The 24,126-nt window shown below is 38.8% G+C and overlaps 2 protein-coding genes across 2 annotated transcripts; one reads left to right on the top strand and one right to left on the bottom strand.

Annotated features, from left to right (window-relative positions):
• Positions 1-1,027: 1,027 nt before the first annotated feature.
• Positions 1,028-12,131, bottom strand: LOC118330736 (forkhead box protein P2-like). Its single transcript, XM_035665398.1, has 15 exons — positions 11,976-12,131; positions 9,654-9,758; positions 8,328-8,414; positions 7,740-7,848; positions 6,850-7,027; positions 6,290-6,394; positions 5,183-5,270; positions 4,605-4,742; positions 3,658-3,847; positions 3,473-3,543; positions 2,599-2,700; positions 2,366-2,487; positions 1,480-1,549; positions 1,249-1,385; positions 1,028-1,157 (listed from the first exon to the last, which is right to left on the bottom strand). The coding sequence occupies exons 1-15, from the start codon at positions 12,129-12,131 to the stop codon at positions 1,028-1,030; spliced, it is 1,788 nt and encodes a 595-aa protein (XP_035521291.1).
• Positions 12,132-16,196: 4,065 nt separating this feature from the next.
• ppp1r3ab (protein phosphatase 1, regulatory subunit 3Ab) lies at positions 16,197-21,987 on the top strand. The gene is given in 5 exon segments (XM_035665396.1): positions 16,197-16,687; positions 16,689-17,251; positions 17,354-17,421; positions 17,528-17,625; positions 18,228-21,987. Coding segments are annotated over 5 exon segments (4,299 nt in total). The 5' UTR covers positions 16,197-16,348; the 3' UTR covers positions 21,459-21,987.
• Positions 21,988-24,126: the final 2,139 nt, after the last annotated feature.

Raw genomic sequence — 24,126 nt, 5'->3', positions numbered from 1 at the left:
TATCACTTTGGACATACAATTACAGACAAACACATTTTTATAAATAGAGAGTTGTATGTACATCTAATGTAAATATTTAAAATGTTACAAAAGTGGAATGTTTGGAACAATCTTTATTTCAGTGGAAACACAGCGTTCAGTTAAATACACAAGTTACACACATGTAACAACACATAAGACTTAGGATTTTGCTTACTGTTTAAAAATGAACATCAATAAAACACATTTCAGCAGGCTGAAACTTACATATTTTTTTAATGTACAAAGACAACAGAGAGAAGCCACACACACTATGCATGTTTTCAGATATTTCATCTACACAAAACCACTAAATATTTCTCTCTTTGCTCCAATGATTCACATCCACCTGTTGTTGTTTCTTCATCTCTGTCACAATAAACAGATAACACATTCATTCTATAACAAATATGTATGTGAATCGCTTATTTTGGCCTTTGGGATGTATTATTTACATGAAAAAGACTTGTTCACAGTGAAAGAGGACATCATTAGATCACAAAATATCAAATCCCAACTATTTTTGCCCGTGTACATTCTTACTTATTTTTGTTTTTTACTTTTATGCTTGTCATGATGCACTTTTTTATCTAGGTAGATCAAATGCGAGCAACTGTACGGCTTTGAATACACTGAATCTCATATTTAACTGTAATAACTTTTACTTTACATTTTTAAACTGTTTTAAATTATAATACAATTTATTAAAGCAGAAAATAATCATATTTAAGGCTGAAATGTCAAAAGAAAAAATGGACAACTGCAGACAAGTTTTTACGTATATGAATATATGAACTATATGATAAACCACAATTTTGAAAAGCTCCATTTTGATGTGTATTGATCAAATATCAATATTTTGTTAAGAATTTTATGTCTTCTGGCACTACACACTGTAAATTAACATGAAGTTACTATGTTATAATATGTAAACTGTGGTCTACATCCCTGAAAGTTCAACAAAGGCTAATTTCACTGCTTTGTAACTGATTATTTTAACCCTTTTTTGTCATTCAAGATCAAACAAATGCTCATCATCATTTTCAGTCAAGTTGTGCTGCAGATTGGCTGGATTTACTGCTGGCATTAGAGATTCTTGGTCATTCAGATTCAGTGTGTCATCTATAAGCAAAAGAGACCTGCAAGAGGTGAAAAGACATTTAGATCAATTTTTGCAGCGCATCAGCCATTTAATTGACTTCAGGAGTTCACAATAAATAAAAAACTCACTGCTGGACTCGTGGAGAGAAGTTCTGTTTACTGTGGCTGTTGCTGTTTGTTGCTTTGTCCTTCTGTATTTGACACCTGGAGTTTCTGCTGACACGCTCCTTCTTGAATCCTGGCAGTGATGCCTCAGCCAGAACACTCTACAAAGTAAATTAAATAAAAATCAAACAGTGACGCCAAACTTCAAAAAAAACAAAAAAACTGTATTTAGGAAGTTAGTGCTGCAGTTCTCACCTGTAAGCTGGCATTCAGAACGCCCCCAAAATCCACGCTGGAGGACACATTTTTCATCAGTGATTGACTCCTGTAGAACAACAAAGAATTTAAAAATGGACCCAATCCGATTTATTTATTTGATGTTATTTGCCTTTCTCTGTGGTAGGGGGTAGTGAGGGTGGGGGGATGAATAATGTCCATTATTCTTATTTTTATTTATTATTCTTTCCCACTCATTTTACTTATCATGTCTGAGCTGTTTTGTTCGGTGCTGAATAGAAAAATGCAATAAATATATTTTCCCCCAAAAAATAAATAAAATACACTGATTGCTGTGAATTAGACACAATCCATGTCTAATTCACAGCAATCAAATCAATACCTTGTATATATTGCACAAGCTACGACATGGATAACAACAATAGTTTGAGGCAAGGTAAGTAACGATAAATAATTCAGTCGCATCAATGATGAGGACAGAACCTCGAACTAGAGCCTGGAAACTGTCGCCAGGATTACTCTATTCATTCATTTACTCAGGCCTATAATCAAGAGCAAACGTGTACAATGCTGCAGATGCAATAAGAAACCTATTTTACTTCTATACTGGACACAGGGAGTTCTACAGGATTATATATTGGGTCCATTTTGACTCTGACAGTGGTGTCAAAACAGATCAGAGAGACTTAAAAAGACTAAGACACACCCTAAAATATGAGAAACGAGAAAATATAAACTCATGTTGTGCTCTATGTCTCACAACAGTGACAATTTGTACAGATTTATTTGCATGTTAAATAACAGCTTGTGGGGCTGTGATCCACCTAGAAGAGGAAGAAGAATAGCGTTTTTCTACTTGTCTCAAAGATCATTATATCTGAACCAGGATCAGGATCTACTGTACCCTGTGATCTTCTGGGATCTTCTCCTCTGGTATTCCACCTCGTCCACCGTCCACACCGCGCCTTTCACATTCTCCACACGCACAAAACACTTGTGCAGGCTCAGGTTATGGCGCACTGCGTTCTGATCCAGAGAAAATCAGAGTGAAGGAGATATTACGGAATAACATGCTGCATAAATCAGGTATGACACACGCTGGGATATCACAGAGTTAATTATCTGGTGATGCGATACCTTCCAAGTGGCAGCGTTGCGTCTGAAATAAGCAAATGTCCGTGTGAACCAGTTGTATATCTCGTTGAGTGTTAGTTGCATGTCTGATGTTTCCATAATAGCCTTTAGATGGAGGGAAGATTAAACATAAATATATCAGAAGCACAGTACAGGATCAAATTAAAGCCCTGACTTATTTACTTCAGATCCAAGGAAGGAGGTAGGAAAGTCACACTCACAACAGCTTTATTTTTTAATTCCTTGAATCAATATTTTGGCACAGATATTGCCTTTTTTAGGATGAAAGACCAGTAATCATCTCAGTGACACAAGACAGGTGTATGGCTGGAAATAAAGTTTTTTTTCAATCAGCGATTAATCTGCCAAGCATTTTCTTGATGAATCAGTTAATCACTTGATTTCAGAAATGTCCGGAAATAGTCTAAGTTAAACTATTTAAATTTCCTTTGTTTGTCTGTCTGTCTCAACACTCCAAAACCCAAAGATATTCAGTTTCCTATCATAGAAAACTAAGAGAACCAACAAATATTCATATTGAATACACTGAAACCAGGGGATTTGAATGATTAATCGACTATCAAAATTGCTGCCAATTACTTTTCTGTCAGTGTTTGAGCTTCAGGCAGGTGATTCAAATGAATGAGCTTACGTGGCAATCCACATTAAAATAGACATACAGTAGGTAGAGAGGTCATTTATTGGCAAGAAAGGCATTAAAATGTTCTAGGGACCAATGCACACAAACAGGGAAACACATTAATGAAATTAAAGTATGTAATTAGTCTAAGTCTACAAAATAATTTCAATAATATATAAATATATAACATATAAGTTACCAATACAATGTTTGAAGTTAAGTAAATAAAGACTGTACCTGTCTTATCAGTGTTGCATAGGTGAAAGGTGGCCTGATATCGGTGTTCTTATAGAGTTCATATTCATTTTCTGAAACAAGACAAAACATAGAGGAGACTGGAGTAGAACATGTGCTACAAACTATTTGCTGTATGAACATTATAATAATAGAAAAAGGGAAACATTTTGGGGAATTTGGTTTACCTGAAGACAGTGAGTAGACCAAAGGATGATGGCGTTGTCTTATGGCCCCGGCGCATGATGCGTGAGTGAGGAACTCCTCCTCGCACCCCTGGGAGGGAGAGCTGACACGGGCCGGAGGTTGGGGGGACGTCTGGGCTGAGTCTGATGGGCTCAGCGAGGGCAGGTTGTTGGTGATGCCGACTGAGCTGAGCTGAGAGGGACACAAGCAGATGATCCAAGTTAACAAAGGAACAAGACCCACAGAGAAACAAAACAGACTTTTTTTTTTCTTCACCAGAGTGTAACAGAGCGATTTGCTTCGCCTCTTCAGAGGTGATTCCACTAATATCGCAAGAAGAAGGAAGCCAATTATTGTTAATTATAGGGTGAAATTGTTTGGTGAGTGTTGTGATTATGGTGCAATATTTGCAAGATTAACAAATGATTAGCTTCCACATTATCAGAGTGAGCTTGTGCATGTGTGATGTCTAAAAGACACAATGGTAGCCATCTGGTGCCAACAGCTGGGCACTGAAAGGAAATGAAGTGCTCACATCATGCAGTCACACTCCACAGGGATGGAGATCTCCCCAAAGGAATAATGTAAAAGTAATTTGAAAGTTAAGGTAAAAAAAGAACAAAATGGTAAAACTTTTTCCAAGATATGTATTTGTGATTCTGTATTTATGGTTCAAATGACCTTCATCTCATACACGGATATACCCCTAAAGCCATGTTTTTTTATTTCTAAAAAAATGATTTTTGCAACTGGAAAAAGTCCCCAGGTCAATTACAGGCTGGCGGTATCTTCCTCACCGCCAGAGAATAGGTTGCAGCCAGACATGTGGTTTTTTCCCTCTCCAACACATATTTGGAGTTTTGCTTACAGCTCAGAAATGCCGTCCAGTTTTTACGGCTCATTTACTTCGCCTCTGTTGTTCGCACAGCTATTACTGCGCGCTATCTACCTGTGGACTGCGTGGGTCAGCAGCTGTATCAGACTGTGGCGACTGCAGACTCGTGGGTGCAGAGATCGACTGAGCTTCTAAAGACGGCAGATGCAGGTGAGCAGTCATCGCTTGCAGACGCTCCCGTTCCTTGCAGAGCTGTTAGAGGAGATGAAGGGAGGGAGAAGAAATCAATGTGGACACAGCGTCGCATCACAAATCACTGGACACAGATTACTGAAATGGAATGCTCTGAACCAAACACAAGTACAATTTCCTGTTGTGTCAAACATCAGGACAGAGGCGGTGTTGGCAGAACATTACATGAATATTTACCATAAGTAAGACAGTGTTTACGTGGGGAAATTTGGGGAAAACTCAGGAAAGAGAATCCAGTTTTGTGGACTAATATTGCCATTATAAATATCCTTACTTAAACTAATAAAAACCAATCACTCCAAACAAGTCTCAGTTAGGTTAGAATATGATAATGTTGTTAAATTTCTAATTTTACGTGTTTGACCCCAAGAGCACAGGACATGTTTTCATGGCCACTAGCACACAACCAGGAAGGACATGTGCACAGGACTCATGCCTACCTGAAGCTCCAGCTGCTGAACCACCTGCATCTGGACTCTGCACTGTGCTGTACTCCTGTCGTCCAGAGTGTGCTCGCTGCCTATGTGCCTGAAACACACACAGGGGCATTAAAGGGATACTCCACTGAAAATCTGTCCATCTCTCCATTCATTATCTATAACTGCTAATTCTTTATTGAGTATAAAATACTTATTCCTTAGGGAGTCCTGTAATCAGCTTGAGTTCACTGCAGTCACAATGGATTCCAATAGTGACGAATCTATCAAAACATTCATGAAAACTTCATTCAAACCACTGGTGCAGAAATGAATCTGATGAAGATTGTCTGACATTCTGTATGCATCAGTGGTTTGAGAAGTTTCTACGGGTGATTTGATAAAATAATGTTTTGTTTTTTTCACCATTTGAAATAAACTGTAATCGCTGTGAATCCAGGCTGACTTTCATTTTATCCCCAGTTTGTTCCTCTCATGTCTTATCCTTACATTTAAGTCACAAAGAAAAGCATAATTGGTTTTTCTGAAAGATAAATCGCTGGCGGTCTTTAAAAATAACCAAACAGTAATTTAACAAATATTTTAGAAAGTATTTCCAGAATCCTCAAATGCTCTATTACTCCACTAAAAATAATATTATGTCTGCTGCAGGATAAATATGATTTCTATCCTGTTTCCCACATCATGGCTGTTTCCCATCCAAACAAAGGTCAAATCTGGGAATGACATATGCTAAATTAACTATATTTTATATATATTAATGTTACTTTCTATTATTTTATATTTTGTCCTATATTTGTCTTTTGTTGTACGAAATGAGATATGTAATTTATGGCAACCTGGCTTTAGAGAGTTTAAAACTGCAACTTGGAAAACTTGTTAGAAAACTTTATTACTGTGTGCAATAAAATTGTGAAGAGTATTCTGAAAATACTAACAGCAGTAAATGTTGTGGCTAAACATTACGAGTGATTCATCTTTCAGAACAAAGGATGCATTGCTCTGTGACTTGAATGCAATGATAAACAAAAAAAGACTTTCACAGGAGTTTTCCTTTTAAATCACAAAGAGTCAAAAAGTGAAATGCATTAGGACTGCGTTAAAACCTACTTGATGAACTGGCTGAAGCTTTCACACACCGCCTCACATCCGGGCCAATTACACACACTGTGGCTGTAGAGAGTGTGTATGGCAGCGCAATCAGCTTTAACAGCACTAGATGAGGATGAAGAGGAAAATGAAAGTATTGTCATGATTAAAAAAACCCAGCAGCCTGACAAACAGCAACAAAACAAGAGCAAAACAGCAATAAAACAGATATAAGTGTGTTTTGTTTTCTTTTAATGTAGCTGATAATGACAGAGAGAGGTGGAAGAAAGCACTGAAAAATAAATGGAAAACTATTTACTTTTGATTTGGGACATGCAGTCATGTAAACTTTTTCTTTGCTGAACCGTTTCAGTTGGCGGAACACAAAGCAAACAAATAAAAAAACAAAACACATCGTCCCGAGGGGAATTAAATAGTGAAGTCTCGCTGCGAAAGCAAACAGCTCCCCACGAGCACCTTGAGAGGAAGAAAATGTCTGCAGATGACACGTCTTTGATGTTTACAAAAAAGCCTTATCATCTCAGTTCTCACAATCTGTTTACAGCGCAGACAGTTCATACCATTCTGCCCTGCTGGGAGAGGACGTCTGCTGGTCACCGGCCTGTCTCCGTGTGACTTTTGTTGACATTATGTTGTTAGTAGAAGAGTCCTCATTGCCCTGCGATGTGGTTTTATGTTCAGTCATTGCATTTGTGAGCTCTTTCCATATCTGCTGCATCTCTGCAGAGCTGAAACCACCTAAATTATAAAACACAAACAGTTATTTTACATTTCTAAATCGAGTTTTTTGTTTTACATCTTAAGGAAACTGCAAAAAGAATGGGGTAATATTATTTACATATTATACCTTACAGGCAGCTGACTCAAGTAGCTGAGTGCCATATTTTTCCAGAATTATGACATTTACTTTACAGTGAGTATGGTTTTTTTTGCTGTTCACACCTGCATTTTTTCATCTGTGCTTCACATTCACACAGTTTCACTCATTCCCACCTCAAAGGTTGAGGGTAGAAACTCTGTCTCATGACCTTATGTTAACTCTTCCCTGTAATCCAGGAATTAATTATCACAGGTAGAATATGAGTAATGATTCTACTTTTAGGTTTCACTTTAATCATCGTGTCTTTTGAGTTTAGTGCAGTTATATAACAGAACAAAAAACAAGTCTACCTCGGTGACAAAATAGTTTGAGATACATGTCTATGTTTGTCTATTTTTGTGTCCTTGTGATATGATACAATGTACTATAGTAACCCTATGGTCGATTCAATTTCACACTTGTAAACATCTGAATTACTAAAAACCCTGATACTGTACAGAAAATATAACCACACAGAGCATTTGAAATGAAACAGCTGATACCATTGCTTTCAAAGGATACTACTCCGAAGAGGGAGAAGCAACACAAAAGAAAAATGTAATGTCAGTGTTAAATGTAAAGAGGAGTGACCTGGAGAGAGAGCAGGAGAGGACAGGACGGGTCTCTGCACCCGGAGGAGCTGCTGCTGCTGCTGCTGCAGCTGGAGGAGCTGCTGGAACACGAGCTGCTGTGCAGGAAGCTGAGGGACGGAGAGACAAAATAAGACATTCCACAGAAAAGTGATGTAGTATTCATATGAAACTCTCTTGTATCCTGGTAGTTTGTCCGGGTTTTGACCCGGAGCTAAAATGAGTGGCATGTACCTCATCTGTAATGGCATCCTTCAACAAATACTGTACATTCCAAACCAAAAACTCGCCACCCACGCCACCGACATCTAAGCTGTGAGTGCTAGAAAACGCTGTTCTCAAGCACATAAACATGTCCTCTGTTGATTAGACATTTCTGTCCAGTTAAAATATGTTTTCATTATTTATGTCGCTTACAGGCCACCATAAAATGTTTCACAGTTCTGTGGATAAAGTTATCAATGTTACATTTCATTTATTACATTTATCTTACTCATAAGGGTTTTTATAAGACAATGGATATATAAACCTTAGTGCAAAGCTAGTCAAACAAACTTAATGAAAAAAGTGGCCACAAATAACTACTTACCTCTTTGACTTTCTTGCTTGGCTGCTGTTGAAGCAGCTGCAGGTGAATCTGCTGTTGTTGCTTCTTGTAAAACTCTTTCAGGTGTTGCTGGAAAAATGGTGAGACTCTTATTATACCATTAAACTCTTCATTAACAGATTGCCAAAAGTAACATTTAGTTCTACTGCCCTTTTGTTTTCCTTTTGTGAAGTCAAAATGTCTGTCATGAAAAAGCACAATAGACCTTTTTCACAGCAGTCATTTTTACATGAAATAGGGTAAACACAGGTGTTACCAATGATACTAATTAAGGTTCAGTTCCATTCAGGTCAAACAGAGTCAAGGTTGCTGATGTTATACATGTTAGTTTGCTGGAAAGGCTCTGCTACACTAAACGGAACAGAACCATAATTAGTATTAGTGGTAACACCTGTGTTTACCGTCAAAATGGCTGTTAAATTAAATTAAAATTTAAATTGAGAGGTCAGGTAGGCTAAGTGGCTTAAGTTAATATTAATTAAAATGCATGTACTGTATTGTATTTTTTTTAGTTCATGGTTGTTTTAAGTGGGGCCTGACAGCCAAAGTTGACCCACCATAGGGTTAAATTTTGGCCCACCCAAAACAAAACAAAACAGTTTTTACTTGGTTATGAAACAGATTCAATTTAATAGGTGGGGCCTCTATCTGACCTACATAAACAAACAAGACCATCTAGGTAAACTAACTAACTAATATTAATCAACAAATTTGTTTACCTTTATACAGTAAGCTAGCTGTGAGGTTAGCTAGACTAACTAGATAACTTTACAGTAACTTTAACCAAAATTACCAAACTTACAATTCATTGTTTTTGTTTCTTTTTTGCAGTTTGTTTACCAGATTAGCTTAAAGTTATCTCACAAGTGAATTAAGGTTAGTTGGTTAAAATGAACAAGTTCTCCCATAACCGTTTTGTCATTTTGTGTTAGCAAGCTAGTTTGCTATGCCAGACAATTAGCTAACTAGTTTACCTAATCTGACCAATTAATGTAGCTCCCTTAGCAGTAACAGTCTCTCACTCAGTCTCTACAGTTGTTAACATTAGCTAATACCTTGATGTCTATTAGAGGTAATACTGTAATAGTAATGTCATACTGTAAATTAAATAACTAGTTTACCTGAGATTCAATAGATTAATTAACTTATAAACACTTATGGCTGATGTTAAAACTGTATTGCACTGTATTGGAGTGAATGTAGTTAGTTTTACTAGTTTCTTTACCTGGTAAAGTCCAGTCCAGTAAACCAGAGTCCAGTGTATTATTAGTAGTAGTTCCTACATTAGTGTTGGTGTTGCATAAATACCTGCTGGAGAATGAGAGCCTGTTGCTTCTGGTGGATCAGCGCCTGCAGCTGGTTGGGGGACAGAAGGTGATGCATGTGCTGAGGAGCCATCATAGCCAGAAAAACCTTCAAGAAGAAGACGGAGGACAAAATGACAAAAGACCACAGTCTACAGAGTGAAGGCGAGGGGACGAGTGAGTGAGACAGAAGGCAAGTGTCAGGTGTTAAACAGTAATAACCATCGAATGGAAATCTTTCCAATCCAATTACAAAACAGTGCTGTCAACCTTTTGTGAACATCATCGAGCTGGATTGTGTCATTGACCCTAAATGAGATGGGAGATAGGCTGACCAGTTAATTAGCCACACAATTACATGCTTGTTGTGACTCCTAATAGAAGTGTATGGGTATTAATAAAGGCAAACACTCACAGAATAATAACTGATCTGCACTGTTACTGGCTGAGAGACAAATAACACAGTGATTGTCTCCTTTTGAATTCAGACACAGCAATTGCCATGACTGCATTAACCAACAACAAAAGCCACTTACAAATTCAACATGTATTACAAACAAAGCTGAAAAATAATACTAGTGCTGACAATTGATTGTTGGGGAAAATATAATTTATTATTTGTTTATGGCTCTTTTTACAAATGGTGAATATCTCTAATTTTCTACATACAACACGTCAATTGCTGTATACGGATAGGTGTAAAGGCTGTGAGCCGATGTTCTTCGTAGGTGTCAGTGAAGCTTTATGTCTATATTGGAGTAATATCTTTGCAGCTTGCAGGATGTAATGAAAAGAAGACCACATCAGGGACCATCAAGTTTGTCATTGGTGTCGTCAGTCCTTTGAGAAAATACCTCCTGTGTTCTCAACTTGAAAGTTAAGAGTGGAAATTGGATGAAGAATTCACACTTTGGCACAGCAGGTTCAACAACCTGCATTGCTGGTAGGCATGTATGATTTGGTCTTATTTAACGATGGGTAAATTGGTTGATTTGCTAGGTCAGAAGAGACAGTGAATTAATTGTTTAAGTGTTTACTCTACAGTCTCTTAAATGTGACGATTTTTCAAATTAAGATTATCTCTGGTTTCTTCACTGTGTCACATCCCCGAGGTGGAACCAGAGACAGTAACATGACAATGAAAATCCGGCAATTTAAGATAGATCTGGGAAATTGGGATGAATGCATTTCACAATTTTCTTTATTCTTTATCTCTTTATTTTTTTGTATTTTTATTTCTTCATTTATTGAGTAAACAGGTGATTAATTGTGAAAATACCAAACAGGTGAATTTATAATAACAATAACTGCTAGTCTTACACTTCTTGTATCTTTTTCTGAATCTTGTGTATGTAGTTGTAAAGAAGGCACCGACATACAGCTGGCTTCATTATCATGCTTTATAAATCACTGGGTAACCATTTCTGGACTGTGGATTGGATGCTACACTTAGAAAAGAAATACATTACAGATAGAGGACCTTCTCTTTCATTATGAGAGAAAACCAATCTGCACTGTAAATAGTCTTCATTTGTAATGTTTTCAGTGTTTGCAGGTTGAAAAACTTTCATATCACAGGCCATTATTATGATTTGAAGACTTGAATCACACTCTGGCAGACAGGCAGCATTGCAACGGTGGCATTATGACATTGTCGCTTACTATGTTCACTGAAAATTACCAAAAAAATAACATGTTTAAAAATTCAGCTCACACAGTTGCAGACAGTGGTAGGAGAGCCTTTACTATGGACAGTGCCAGTGCTTTTTGGTATTATATATAAAATTCTGTAGGGTCACGAGTTGAGTCCTTTGTGCAGGTTTATAAAATGAATTAAGAGAAAAGAGCAGAGCAAAACTGGCATGATGAGAGAACAGATTGAAGGAAATGGGCGTTCATTATCTCGGTTTGTTTCATTGATCCCCTAGATTAAGATTCCCAGGGATGGAATGGCAACAGACAAGCATAAAATTATATTGGGCCATGCTTATTTGCCTTTCACTTGCATCTGTTTGGCCTAGGTCTGTGGACAATTATTCCTCCCTGGCTCTGACTCACAAACTAATAATGAAGGACAAACAGAGTTCTGCGTGACAACTCCCAACCCGCATCAGATCTCATATGAAATCCCTGCCACTGTCAACAGAGCTACGGACTCCGGGTTTGGTGTCCTGTCAGAGGACGTCGAATATGGAGCTGACTGGCTGTATTTCCCCTGACATCTGTTTGCCTAAGACTGTTCTATTTCCCGCTTATGAAGAGGAGGAGGAGGGAGCGATGAAGGAAGAAGAGGAGGACGAGTGGGAGGTTGAGGAGTAGTAGATACCTGTTTCTGGTGGAGAGACTGCCAGTTTTCACCACTCACACCGCTGCAGGAGTCCCCATTAGCTACACTCTCTCCTGCACCGTTGTCTGTGTGACTGAGCAGGCTGCTGGCTGGAGTTTGACGGGTTGCCGAGGGACTGAGAGGAGACTCAGGCATCCCAGCTCAGGTCCTAAAAGAAAACAGTCAACACTAAAAGAGCTGTAAGACTCAAACACTGCACATACAGTTCAGCATTGCTGGCAAATTACACTTTTGTGTGGCTCTGTGTTAAGCACGTGGCAATTTTTCAAAAATACCAAATATGGTGGGCGTGCTTATTGAAGCTTTTGCTAATACGTCATTAAAAGAGAATAATTACAGTAAAAAGCATTCCTTTATACAACTGAAAAAGACAATGCAAGGCTCTAAATCCAATAAAATTCTATACATGCAAAGACTTGATAAAGCTAATTAATCTGTAATTTCCATGTATAAATGTAAGTGGAAACAGCAGTAAAGCATAAAGTATTTCAGTATAGTTACTTAACATTTTTGGACATGCATATGAACATGTTGCTGTTATCGTACAGTATCACTTTTACAACTACAGATTAACACACCACAAATCAGTGTAATTTGACACAAAATATAGTCAGTAAATGTATCAGTGGCTTGCTATTGGCGGGGCATGAAGATCCAGGGAAACCGGCTTGGAGTTTTTCAAAGCCAACTTTTTATTAGCCTACATGTCTTAACTTATCTCTGAACTCCATGAAGTAGAAACTCAGAGGTAAAAAATATACTACATATAGGCAAGAGAGAGCTATAAAATACAGCCTGTTACCTTATAAACTTGAGCACACCAATTGAGTTTGAGTATTAACTCCTAAAAAACATACTAGAAGAAAAATCTGATCACATCATCATAGCAGAAAGCTCTTTTTCTGTCAGAATGGTGTTAAAGCTACATACCGTTAAGATGAATAGTCGAATTCAGAGCAGCCAGGCAGAGTTGATGTGTCCAAGTCATGCAGTTTAGAGTGAGGATGGGAGAGAACTGATGGTGTTGTGTGTCTACCTGAGGGGGAGGAGTCCCAGTGTAAGTCAGTGAATTAGACAGTGAGAATAGCAGTTGAGTACCAGGATGAGAAAAACAGGAAAATAATAGTTGCCAAATCAGCTGAGTGCATTTTTATTTTAGGTTTAAAAATAACAGTGTTTACCCAGTTTGTAGTGATGTTTCTGTGTTTTTAATAAGGTATGGGTTTCATTAACCAATAAACTACATTGCAATAATATAAAAATATAATGTATATTTTTTACATAACATATAGACAATAAATTGTGTTTTTCTTTACAGTTTTTTTTATTTTGCAGTAAGAATGCATTTTTGCAGGCATTACTTTTCTTTGTTGATATTCATAGGCATACACAAAGAAACATTACAAAACAAAATGCCTCAAAACAAGGATAATTTATTGTCTTTCATGAGTAAAACAAAGCATTCTCTTTGAGAAAAGACAGGTATAGTGGTCTGGGACTTTATTTAGACATGCAGTATCTACGTGGTTTGAACAATAAAAAAGAGCTCTGCAGCTACACAACTGTCAAACTGTTATCAAAGAGCTATTTACAGTAGTGTCTGTGCTTTTATTTGAATAGGAAATCAGTACATCTGTTAAAAACAAATAAAAGAGTTTTAATTTTGGTTGCTGATAAATGCAGTGTACCCTAGAGAGGAAAAGTTCAGCGCAGCTACATTGACAAACAATACCTCAAAATGACACAATAGACTTGATACAGGACATTTCTATTGTGTGTGGTGTTTTCATTCTGTTTTACTCTTTTTACTCTTTTACTGTTTTCTTTCTTTTCTTCTTTTAAGCACGCTGACTTTATCACAATGCAGTGGTTTGTTGTAATGCCTACTCTTTATTGGAAAATATGTTTTACAGACTGCAAATACATGATGAAGGAAGATGATGATGACCAAAGGCCAGGCTGCCACACTACCAGGAGTAATTGTACTTTTAAGAGATGAGAGACCTAACAAGGTAAGTAACAAAGAATACATTCTTTCATATTTTAACACACAGATAATTTTCAGTATTTCTCTGTTGTCATGGCATAAGAATGAAGAATTAACATGACATTGGTATGAATACAATAGTGCAGGCTAATACATTAGACATGATGTATATTATATTATATTTATATAAGGGACAGTTGAGGAGAGAGACCAAATATATCTTCTCTCTACAAAAACATATCTTAGAGCAGGACAGACTTTAGAGAAAGAGAAGAAATTAATGATTGAATTGTAAATATTGTTACCAAGGTAATTTTCTGCCACCTACTGGATTAGTATTTACCTGCCCTCCAGTTTATATGGAAGGAAAAAGTAATATCAATTCATGTATATACAGAAACAGGGAAAACCCTTTACAAGTGGTCTCCACCTGTACATTTCATTATAATAATTTGAGACAGCTCAGGGATGAATTTAAAGGTTGACTTTGTAAGATAAAGGTTTTATTAACTCTTTGATGCACCAGCAGCCAGGAAACCTAACAGCTTGCACTGGTGGTGTCATGAACCTGCTGTCATATGACTCTTTTGTGCCTTTCAGTACAGAGTCATTCATCTCCCAGCAGTGCAGTCTCGAGGTCATGGGTTGAATGTCGTACCCTCTCCCAGCTGTAGCCCCACCATACGTGTCTGGTAGCTGCTCTGGAAGACAGTAACGTTTCATCCAGCTGGGGGATTGTACCCAGCCCACATTGAAGATCCAAGGCTGATAGCGTGGTTGGGTCCAGTCCAAAGAACTCAGCTGATAGCTCCTTGGTTCCTGCAGAGGGCATTGTGGCTCCACACAACCCGACGTTTTGCTCTCATAGAACTTTCCCAGGAAGCAACTGGTCTCCATCCAAGCCAGACATCCTGCCACTTCATCATATCGCTCCCTCTCTCTCCTTCCCCTGGCCTTCCTGCTCTGCCTGAAATTCCCCTGCTGAAAGTCTCTCAGGTGAGCTTGGTGAACACCCCAGTAATGTCCCCGACCATCCTCACAGCGGCTCACCTTCACAAAGCAGTCGTTCACAGATAAGTTGTGCCGGACGCTGTTCCTCCAGCCCGGACCCCGGCTCCTGAGGTAGGGAAACTGCTCCTCCATTGCTTTGTAGATGGACGCCAGGTGGAGTTTCTGGAAGGGGGAGGACAGGATGACTTTGGCAATCAGGGCAATGTAGGAGGGGGAGGGCTTTGGGAGGAACTGCGTGTCTTCTGAGGAGGGATTGTCTGAGGAGCTCATCACGTTGTCTGTATTGGTGAGGATGCCCTCATAGGTACTGACAGCATCTTCCATTGGTGCAGCCATTTCTTGTGCACTGATTTCTCTGCTGTTCTCTTCTGTCTTAGACGCATTTATGAAGTCACATCCTGCTTTTTCCTCTTTCATGTATGACGTGTCCTTGAGATGTTGTCTTGTTCTTCCTTTCTCTGTATTCATGGTTTATTTTTTTACTTCGACTGACTTCCAAGTCCTAGCAACGCAGTAAAATTTGAAGTCTCCTGTCGGTATCAAATCCAACATCCTCTGACAGTTTGGTTCTTTCCTGTTGGACAAAATTATTATCTTTCCAAACAGCCTTTACATGCTTTTATACAGTCCATAACCAATCCAGGAGGAGTTCACCATTCTTCAGTTAAGACACAACGATCTTACTCACTGTTAAAATATGTGTTTTATTTGCTCAGTAAGATTAAGGACTAACCACTTTGGTCATGGCTTTGGCTGGACATGACACTTTGTCACAGCTGTGAGATAAACACAGGAAATAGTACAAACACAATGCATAACTGTAAACTGTATTATTCTGGTATCTGTGCTGAATCTTGATATGGGATAAGCAGATAAAAGAATAAGCTTATGTGGAATGGTTGTTTCAAACATACTACCAGGCTTTCACAGTTATTGCACCATCAGAGAGTCAGCGATTGGTCAGTGGATATTATTTTGGAAGCCTAAACAATATGTAAATGCCATTTGTTCTGTTTTAGACCTTATGTGACCCATTGTGGGCCAAAAGCAACAAAACACAAATAGCTGCCATGGTAAATCTCATGCTTGTTGCGTAAATAGCGTTATAGCTCTCCAAGGAACAGTTAGTTCAGTTGTACAAGAGCAATGTCCTCAAAACTTTAAAGTGGGGTAGTTTTGCTGTAAGAAAATTAGATAATTATCAATCTATAGTAAATTATAGTAGAGCAGATTATTTCACACAAATGATCTGCCTCAAAGAGGCACGAGGATGATATTTTCTCCGCCTGAGTTTAGACTACTGTACATAGTTTAAGTCCCTTCTGGCCTATTTATAGTGTTGGCCCTTGCAACAATGTCATCTGTAACACGACTCCATCTGGTAAGTCAGAGCATGTTGAATGTCAGTTGCCAGAAACAGAAGCAGTGCAGTTCACTTCCCGCTGACTCTTTCACAGAGAGCCCCATGGAGTTTGTGGGACAACAAAGACCTTCTGAGGCCTGTGGCCTCTTAGGAGTGCCAGGGCTCAGCATCTTGGACCTGGACCTGGACGATGATGAGGGTGAGGTGGTGATCGGCATCAGGCCCAAATCTTCTCCTCTCCCACGGAGAAAGAGCTCTATCTCTGATGAGGAATTGGACCCTGAGCCACCCCTGTGCGGCTCCAGGAGAGTGTCTTTTGCAGACTCCAACAGGTCTCAGTTTGGTACATGTGAAGGAGTTTGGCACTTGGGATGTACCCAAGCTGCCAGGATATGAATCTTCTGAGAGCGAATGTAAAGATGAAGAGGAATACTTCCTATCTCCTTTTACTTTTTCCCTTCCATTATCTACTGAGGAGTTGTTCGTCAAAGTCCGGGATCAGAAAGTGGAGTTGGAAAATATCGAGTTGCTTCCAGGGACCACAATACTGAGAGGAATGATCCGTGTCCTCAACATTTCCTTCACTAAGGCAGTATATGTCCGAACCACTTTGGACACCTGGTCCACCCACTTTGATCTCTTGGCAGAGTACATCCCCGGCTCAAGTGACAATCTGACGGACTGTTTCTCCTTTAAGCTCACCTTAGTGCCACCATTTGGGGAGCAGGGAGCCAGAGTTGACTTTTGTCTGCGATATGAGACTCCTGTGGGAACCTTTTGGGCCAACAATAACGACAGGAACTATGTGCTGTTCTGTCACCAAGGAGTGAAAGAGAGGAAAGAGAAACAACAGAAGGAAATTGTGAACAAGAAAAGCTGCCTTAAGATTGTTAGGTAAGCATATAAAGTGTATTACTGATAGCATTTTTGAAAGAGTTTTGAAAGTTTGTGAATGGAAAAATGTTTTTTAACTGATCACAATTTTATTATTCACAGTCAGAATTTCTCCACTATGGAAAACATTTCAGCAGTGGAATCTTCATCTCAGGAAAATATATCAACAGGTGAATATTTATTTAGCTGATTGTGAAATGTATATGATAATTGCAAAATACCAAAAAAAAAAAAAAAAAACATGTCTGCGAAATGTAAAATGTTTCTTTTCTCCAGATGTGTCAAAACATGTAGAGAAAGTGGACACTGTGAAAGCCAAGCAAATCTCTGATGGTCAGTCAGGACCATCGGAGGAAGATGGACAGAAGTTACTGGTGAGTAAAAAAATACACAAATAGGATTTCTGTCCTTCCTCTTTCAAGACACAGCTGTCCAGTTTACTTATACATGTTATGGGTATGGCATAATATTATACACTGTATAAATTACTGTGGCTGAGATTACTTGAGACAATGTAATTGTTCAAAAATCCGAAATCATTATCAGCAGACACTGCAAATTATTTAAATAAAATATCTTATTTTCAAACTAGATTGAAATGTTCTGATGCATTAATGGCTATGAAAGGGAACTGAAAGACTCCATGGTGTGTCTGTGAGGTACAGGAGGAACAGAAAACGTATCACGACCCCTGGTGCACTTTCTAAAAGAATGTCACATGGCCGGGACTTGAGTAGCACCCCTGTAACATAATGTACTGTACACCTAAGGACACTTTGTGCCTGCTCTACGCTCCCTCAGTGTCTCATATTTTGTCATGCATGCTATTTTGAGCCTATTTTAACCATTTATCTGTTTATATTTAATCAAACATTTTGTCATGGACAGTATTTCATCCAAGCACATTCCGTTTTTTTAAGGCAGCATTACATATTGTGTGAGCAAACTAAAATGACTCTCTCTTGTTGATGGACAGACAGAGAGCCAACGGAACTGTAGCCGAAGAAATCGCAGAAAGGCTGCACGGATGGCTCGGGTGAGAGACCTCTTTGCTCAAAAAATTGAAAGAGAGAATGATACTGAAAGAGATGGATCACCTCCAGAAGCAAAACAGGCAGCTCAGGAAGAAACCCCAGAGGAAGAGCACTCAGATGTGCAATCCTTTCCCGAGGGGAGCAGCAATTCTGATGGTTCTCTTGTTTCTGAATCTCTGGAAACATGCAGCGAACCCATCCTTGATGTTCTACATGATATGTCACCAGCACACGACAACACACCTAACAGCGAGCCAAAGAAATCGGAGAGCATCAGTTTGGCTGCTTTGGCCTCATTAACAGGAAATGAGAGTGCCACCGATATCAAATGCAACCTATTGCATTCAAATGATGAGCCTGCGACTGCAGAATGTCACAATATCAACAAGTCTGACTCCAAAGCTGATGGCAGCAGTCAGAGGCAAAGCATGAGTTACAAATGTACTGGCAACATTGCAGCTAAACCAGCTGACAGTATTATTTCAGCAGTGAGCGACGAAACCCTCGTTAGCAACACCAACAACCTCACATTTGGAACAGTGGTGGCTCCATTATATCATCAGGTGTTTGGCAGATTGGGAAGTGAAAGTCAGAGTGTAGGTGATTGGGGAAATCCAGTACGGGGTGCGCTGAATGTTGGAGACTTAACTCAAAGTTACCCTCGCACTGAAAGAAGAGAGACCAGCTGCATTGTTCCAAAAGATACTGGAGGTAACAATGACAAAGTTCAGACAAATGTTAAGACTCAAAAATCAAACCAAGAATGCCTAGATGCCACTTCGAATCATCCTCCCATTGAAGAAACAGGTTTGACTGTGACAGCAAATCACATCCAGGACCATGCAGAAACTCTGCAGGAGATTATACATTCAGACAAGAGATGCACGAATACATCTGATGTTCCAGAAATTGTTTCAGGAGATACAGTTGTACACTTAAATACAGATTTGTTGAATTCACAAATACCCAATGAGAGTTTACATCTCCAGGGAGAAGCACAGGAAGACAATCTAACCCATGACCTAACCCATGACTCTAGCCAAACTACAGCAGAAACAGCGTGGGCTCAACTGCCAGAGCATACATGTATACAAATTAAAACTAATCTGGATGAAACATGTGCACAAAGTGAAACACAAGAAGTCATGACCGGTCCAAAAACCACATTTATGTCACTCAATGACTTTGAGTGTGTGGATGAGCCAAAAAAGGACAATGAAGTTGACAAAACAGTAACTGTATCAACAACCAATGCCTTTTCAGAGGAGGATAAACTATTAGAACCTTTACATAACTTGATACTTAACCACACTGGTAGTTCAGATAGTAATGAAACAGGGAAAACTAATGTTACATGTTTTGAAATTGTTGAGGAAAAGGATGTCACAAAACCCCTGATATCTCTTGAAACTCATGATGAAAAAATTAACAATGTGGAAGAAGAAAACAAAGAAGCGAACAACTCTCATAATGACGAAACAAAACAATCCACTGAAATTGAAGTAACTGGTGAAGTGGCAGAGTCAATGCCAAAAGCAATGATGAGCAACCATCACATACATAGTGACATGTTTGTGGAGCTCAAAGATGAAGACACTGTACAATTAGAAATTATTGTTTCAGGAAAAGTAGAGCATCTTGAAATTGAGGCTGATGTTTCAAAATGTAAGGGTTTTTGTTTAGCAGACACTGTTGAAGTAAAAAATTGGGAAATGATGGTTGAAGAAGAGGAGAAAAACATATTGACAGATGGAGAGGAAAGAGAGGCAGCGAGTTCAAAAGCAGAGGGCACTGAAGCAGTGGAGAAAGACCAAGGAGAACAGTTGGATGACGCAAGGATTGAGACAGCATCAGAAAATAGAGATACAACACAGACAGAAATAGAGAAAACAGGGGGTGAAATGGTGGTGGTGATCACAGCTGCAAGAGAGAAAGAGAACCAGGCTGACAATGCAGATGCTTTAGAGGACAAATGGAAGATTGGAGGGAAACAAATTGGGGAGATTGTTGTTGCAAAAAATAGGAAAGAAGTTGAGAAAGAATTGGAATATGTTCAAGAGAAGACAGCTGAAGAGGGAGAGGTAGCTGAAGGGACTGAAGTAGAGGCAGGAGAGGAACAAGAGGAAACAGAGTTAGGGAAAGGAAAACACTTTACAGAGACACAAAAGGTCAGTGTTGACAGAACAAATATCCAAGAAGAATCAGATGAAGCAGGTATGGAATGGGAGGATCGGGTAAAACCAGAGGTAGAAAATGTAGAAGAGGAGAATCCAGATTACAGGGAGGAAATTCTAGTTGATGAAATGGGAGAGTCGGAGATTTTAGATGCAAAGTCAGAGAGCGTGTCAATAGAGGACAGAGAAAATGAAGTGGAGTGTTTGGAAGAGAGGGCAGACATTATACAAAACAAGGTTGAGGATGATTTATCTGCTCGGGTGAACAATGTGCAAGAAAAGAGAGTGATTGACAAAGAAAACACAGGAGAATGGGAAAATGCACACACCCTATCTGGAATGCATCTTTACAAAGAGGAAGATTTTCGAAACAACGGGAATGTTACACATGACCTGTCGAAAGCTGCAAGAGATGAGAACGAGTCAGCTGCTGCAGAGGGAAGTTCATGCGTTTTCGCAGATGGCCCTGAAAGCGACCAATTAAGTCACGACAGCGCTTCAGCAGATTCTGACTCAGGCGATGAGGTGGAGTTGTACATGCACTGTCTGAGGGCTGTTCACACTGGGCCACAGGTCCATAAAGACAGGAACAAAGATACAGGCTTTAGTGTGGGTAAAAGGCCCTCCGTGAGCAGAAGCAAACTGCTGTCCACACCTATGCCGTCCATCAGTGAGTCTCTGGATGAAGAACAAAGCCTCAACCGCCTTCAGGACAATCATGAAGACACGGAGACAGCGGATATCGAACCCACATTTACAGCTCTGCCAGCGTCAAGTACACAGGAAAGCATCAACAGAAATGTTTCATGGTGGATAGAGACTTTTTCCTGCAGCAATATCTCAAAAACATTGTTATACGCCACCTTGTTAGTGGTATTTCTAGTTGTGGCCTACCATTATGATTTTCTTGCCTGTTTTGGGCTCTACTTGATATCACTGATTTGGCTCTGCTGTCACGGAGAGAGGCAGACAGGTAAAAACAACAACAGATTAGGCTGAATTAAATTGTTTAACATGGACTTCTGATGTTTATGAGTGTACAAAGTGCTGACACGACACCCACAAAGCTCTGCTCCCTTTTTCCTACATCCTACCGTACCACTATTTGATATTTCCCTTTGTCTGAAGATATTTAAACAAAACCTATACAATAAGTAATGGTATAAATAGTAGAAAAAGTAGAAAGAAGAAAAAACAAAGAAAAACCGTGAATAATAATGGGCATTTATTTAAATCATATATGACACATATCAGAATGAATGCTGTATATTCCCTATGGGAGGACGTTAACTCTCTGTTGTCAAGAGTATGAACCAATTTCCTTTATACGTTACTGTACATAAAGTTTAGCATCGACTCAGACAACAGGTTGCGGACCATTGCTCACACTGATCACTGAGAGTGTTAATGCATTTTTGAGTTGTAAATGAAACTTGTCAGCGTGTGTATTGATGCCACCTAGGAATAATTGTATTTGAGTAGGGTTTGTTTTAGTCTGGAATGAATAAATTGTACTATAGAGAAATAATTCAGTGTTTTCAATGGCTTTTTGTTACTAATAGTGTTCATAGCACTAATCTAAACAAACAATGGCCAGCTCAGTGTGAATAACTGTAGCTCTGACGCCAGTGTTGGGCAGTGACAATATTACTTTCCCCAGTAACTACTAGTATTTCAGTAATAATATTAGTTACCCTCCCAAAAAGTAATTAGTTACAATATAACTTTTGTTGGCATCCCCTTACTAATTTGAAATCCAACAATTCAGTCACATCCTTGGATTAATTTTGGTAATCCTGGAGGAAACTACTTAACCACAAATGTCAACCTCATGGTGGTGCTACAAGAAAAGTCAGAGCATGATGAATTAGGATTCATTCTGGGGACCATGAATGTTTGCACAAAATGTCATGGCAACCTAGCCAATAGATGTTGAGCTCTTTCAGTATGTACCAAAGTGGTGGCACGACAGACCGACACTGCCTTTCATAGTCACAATTCTAGTATTGCTAAAAACTGGCCCAAACTGACAACATTGTCTTCAAATACACATGACATTTTTCTGTAATAAACTAGACAGCATTTAGATTTAGTCACAAATAAACAGCAGAGTTAAAAGGCTACTTGGAATAGATCCTGTAAATGTCTGTAGTTAATAAATAACCCAACACCGATTCAGTGTTTTGTAAAAGAAAACATGAATGCCATCAGGGGTATGTTATGTCAGAGATCTGCGGTCATACCCTGAAACTCTACACGAACGCAGAAACCGGATTCTTACCTGACAGGTTGGATTCTTATTTGTGTTTCTGGTGTGATGAAATGCTTTTATCTCGGGCTGCATTCTGATCAAATCAGGTATCTTGTTATCACCACTTATCAGTATTAAAATATGTTTGGCATCAAGGTGACCAACAAAAGTATTAACCTGTACTTTCATACAGTTTAGTTGACATGTTCAAGGTGTAGCTTGAAAATCAGTATTTAAGCTAGAACAAACAGCAACCGTTTTTTAAATATTATTCCTCATATTCCGTATTTTTCTTATTTCTCTCTGGGAAAAAATGACTTCTTTCCCGAATGAAGTCAATCCAAATAGAAGACAAACTTTAGGCGAGGCCATGTACAGTACAGCTGACATGCTGACTTTAGTGTCAGTCCACAACAGTAAATCGAGTTAAGTAGAGTATTCATCTGACGGCTTTCAGTGCCTCTTCAAAGTAGTTGAGTCATAAGAATTAATGAACAGAGAGACAGATCATATCACTTGTAGCTATAGCAAGTTGATCTGCTCCCTTTTTGAACTTTGGCTTTTAGCTGCAGTGTTTTGAGCTGAACACAGCTGCAGTAATGTACTTGCCAGGGGATTTCCGGGCGGTCCGCTGTGAGGATTATCACTCTCTTTTGCCAGATGAACATGAACATTTTTAGCCACTAAAAGAAACACAACAACATTTTTGACAAGTCAGACATACAGCAGGGCATATCTGTCTGTGCAAAGAGAATTAATGACCTTTCCGTGCATTCCTTATTGTTCATATTCCTATTTTAGCCTTCGAGGACAAAGGTTTTACATTTTTTGCAAGTGTACCTTTTTTATAAACTGGAAATCAGAGTTCTGCCTGTCTTTTAGGGGTTCTAAAGAAGACCATGATGTTTTAAAGAAGGGTATCAGATCCAGCATATACTAACAAATTTCTTTTGTCAGTACGGTTATATCATTTGTTTTCTTTTAAAACATGAAATAACCCTGCTATTGGACCTGAAGTGATAGGTGTCACCCTCGCAACAATGCCCATGAAAACAATAATAAGACATTTTTACTATCGGTGCAGGTGGAGCTTATTCTGGCCACATAACATCAGAGCATTTTGGCTGATCCGTACACGTGGTGGACTACATATCCTGTTAATGACTTCAGTGTTTAATAGCTACCAGAGCCAGCCAACTGTCTTCATAAAAAGATGCCTGTCTGATCTCTTTCTTGGACTTTCTATCACTCGAATGCAGTGATAAATCAAATGTACTACAAGTATATGGATCAATGTTTAAAGCCAGGAAGTATCATAATGAGAAGCAGTAGTGCTGCCTTTTTACATAAAGAGTAGAAAAATGAAAAAAATTTAACCTACATAGTATATAGCACATACCAGTAATTACTTTAAAA

Source organism: Morone saxatilis, unplaced genomic scaffold, assembly GCF_004916995.1.
Source record: "Morone saxatilis isolate NCDOM2014 unplaced genomic scaffold, NCSU_SB_2.0 Contig2, whole genome shotgun sequence".
Taxonomy (NCBI): Eukaryota; Metazoa; Chordata; class Actinopteri; family Moronidae; genus Morone; species Morone saxatilis.
Note: the sequence above shows the minus strand (reverse complement) of the source record. Positions and strands in the feature narration are given on the sequence as shown.

What these genes read in the sequence shown, in the direction of transcription:
- LOC118330736 (XM_035665398.1), bottom strand. Translation starts at nt 12,131, where the DNA reads ATGCCTGAGTCTCCTCTCAGTCCCTCGGCAACCCGTCAAACTCCAGCC. An exon ending in CTGACCCACGCAGTCCACAG is followed by an intron (nt 3,848 to 4,604) that starts GTAGATAGCGCG and finishes TGTCCCTCTCAG; the next exon opens with CTCAGCTCAGTCGGCATCAC. An exon ending in GGTCTACTCACTGTCTTCAG is followed by an intron (nt 3,544 to 3,657) that starts GTAAACCAAATT and finishes GTCTTGTTTCAG; the next exon opens with AAAATGAATATGAACTCTAT.